The sequence below is a fragment of the Cariama cristata genome, unplaced genomic scaffold (assembly GCF_000690535.1).
Source record: "Cariama cristata isolate BGI_N322 unplaced genomic scaffold, ASM69053v1 scaffold11878, whole genome shotgun sequence".
In the NCBI taxonomy this organism is placed as follows: Eukaryota; Metazoa; Chordata; class Aves; order Cariamiformes; family Cariamidae; genus Cariama; species Cariama cristata.
Genome location: NW_009632878.1, coordinates 8,972 through 11,613, shown reverse-complemented (window position 1 = coordinate 11,613; position 2,642 = coordinate 8,972). Strand labels below are relative to the sequence as shown.

Here is a 2,642-nt window from a genome sequence, read left to right as displayed (position 1 = left end):
GTGAGGATGAACTGTTCACCATCTACTGACGTTGTCAGAGCTAGTTGAGAAGAAAATAAAGAATATGAAGAAAGTGCTTGAGATCTTCAACTGAAAAGAGGTCAAATCCTTGATTCTGAGGCAAAACTATCCTGAAATCTGCCAGATGGGGTCTGAATAAGCAGGATGGGGCTGCCTGTGCTGTCTTTGTGACTAAACTCATTCTGGACCTGCTCTGAATTTACCAAATGGCACCACTTTTGGCAGCTAGCCTGTAAAGGGTGTTAATTCTTAGCAGCGACTGCAGGGCTGGAAGGAGGAGACCTCTCTTAGCTTTCCTGCTTCCTACGCTTTATCCTCAAACACCCGCTGATGGCTACGGTCAACGATAGCATACTGGGATGGACAGACCTCTGTCCTGAACCTTGCAGGACTCTCCTGTCGATGTTGTAAGATGACAAAAAGGAAACCTTCATGGACAAGGGGTGCAGCAGCCTGGGCTGGACCTTCCGTGGCTCCAGCTCACGGGAGTACATTGATCCAGCAGACTGACAGGTGTTAACCAACCGGACGCTAGTGCTGACTTCATTTTGTGGCTAAATAGTTATCTGTTTTTTCTGAGGGCATGCTACTGTATTTCTGAGCAATACTATGGGAATTAAGAAAATAAATCAATGTTACACACACACACACGCTCAGTCCATTTCTTATTGAGGTTGATATCTGAAAAAAAAAAAAAAAGTTGTCTGTTTCAGAAAGTATAGATGGCTTTGGGTGGATTTATGCACTAATACACTGTGGGCAACATGCAGGGATTAAAAAAAGAAGTGTTTTTTCTTTCCCTTTTTTCCCTTACATAAAAAGAGCGCAAGAACTTGTCTCTTTTGTAAGAAAGTAATGCTCGTGACTCACTGAGAGTGGTCCCAAAAAGCAGAATGTAACTGAAATGAAATAGACTGGACACATCAAAATCAAGGCATTTAATAAAATAAAACATCTTTTTTTCTTCCCTAAAAGCTGTGTTAAAAATATGTACAAAATTATCTACATGTTGGTTCAAAACCAAGATCGAGCTCCTTGTTCTGGGGGTACATAGTAATTTTTCAAAGCAATGAAGCCAACTAGACAAACGTATTTGGGGGATTGGACTGAATAGGCCAGGCAAGCTTTTTTTCCTTTGCTTCTCTGTTAAATGCATCATAGATGGAGTCTTTGGTGACGGTTTTGGCCGGAGCTGGGGTATCTGCAATCCCAACGTGATTTTTTTTGGCCAGCCTGGAACTGGTGGTGATGGTGTACGCGTTGCTTCTGTAGCATTTCATGGCGGACATACAAAAAGTCTCTTTCATCCCTCTTCTGAAGTTTGCGTTGTACACGGAGTAGAGGGTTGGCTTAGAGGCTGAAGAACTGAAAGAGATCCAGGTGATGGCCAGGAAAACCAAGGAGCTCGTTCTGTAGTCTGTTTCTGGCGGGTACCACAGCTGTACCACGTAAAAAGGGAGCCAGGAGAGGAGAAAGACCAAGTTTAACATTAAGAACATCTTGATGGTTTTCACCTTTGTTCTTGGGACAACATTCATTGTCCTCCTGACAGTCCTGCCGTCGGTGCCTATTCTCCAAATGTACCTGACGACCTTCTGGTAGAGGAGGATCATGAGGATGGACGGGATCAGAAACACCCCCAAGAGGTGGATGATACCGTAGAGGGCTCCTTGCCAAGAACTGGGGAGAAAGAAGTTGCAGTGGTCGTCGCTGTTGGAGCTGTAGAAGAAGAAAACTGGTGCTGCCAAGAGAGCGTTCAATAGCCAAGAGGCCAGAATCATTTTCTTGGCTTTCTCCCTCGACACTTTGAAGCTCAGGGGGTAGACGATAGTGTAGAATCGATCCACGCATATGGAGAGGAGCACGAATATCTGGACGCCAGGGGTGAGGTACTGTACGTACCTGACCAGCTTGCACATCATGTTCCCCAGCGTCCACCTGCCGAAGGTCAACTGGAGCAGCGCGAATGGCACGCTTGCGACGCTGAGGAGAAGGTCTGCGCAAGCCATGGAGACAACAAAATAGTTGGTGGTGGATTGTGTCCTCCTGCTCCTGTGGATCACTAAGCAAACGAGGGAGTTTCCCAAGACGGAAACCAGCCACAACGCTCCCAAAACCGTGCCGGCTGCTGCGATTTCGCCCGGCCTGAGCTCATGCTGCAAGACGGTGTGGTTCCCGGCTGAGCTGGGTCCTAGGGATGACTCCGTCACCTCGTAGCCAGCAGCGGGGATGGAGGTTTCGGGGTAGCTCTTGTTCTGCAGCAGGAGCCAGAAGGTAGGGAGCAGCCAAGGGCCACTACTGTTATCGGTGCGGTGGGCAAACATGGCCACGTCTTTTGCTCAGGCTGCATAAAGAGAGAAGAGAAAAGGTTCTGTTTAACAAGTCTGTGTGAAGACCCGGTGAAAGGTAACGTTAAGTGGTGTACGTTAAAGCAGTAGATTTCAGAGAAAGAGTCGGAAAGATATGGCAAGACCACCTGGTCCAGCAGAGGCCTTTAGGTTTCATGCAGATTTTTATTAATGGCCTGGAAATTTTAGGGCAGGCATTTCTGTCCTCTGGAAGAGAAATGTCCCTTTGCCAGGTAGAGACTGAGGTGCAGTTTCACCACCACTGCTGGTGAC

The 2,642-nt window shown here is 47.1% G+C and overlaps 1 protein-coding gene across 1 annotated transcript; it reads right to left on the bottom strand.

Annotated features, from left to right (window-relative positions):
- Nucleotides 1-1,100: 1,100 nt before the first annotated feature.
- Nucleotides 1,101-2,345, bottom strand: GPR19 (G protein-coupled receptor 19). The gene has a single exon (XM_009706540.1). The coding sequence runs from the start codon at nucleotides 2,343-2,345 to the stop codon at nucleotides 1,101-1,103; it is 1,245 nt and encodes a 414-aa protein (XP_009704842.1).
- Between the last annotated feature and the right edge of the window lie 297 nt (nucleotides 2,346-2,642).

Excerpts from the sequence above, each read along its gene's own strand:
- GPR19 (XM_009706540.1), bottom strand. The coding sequence starts at position 2,345 with ATGTTTGCCCACCGCACCGATAACAGTAGTGGCCCTTGGCTGCTCCCT.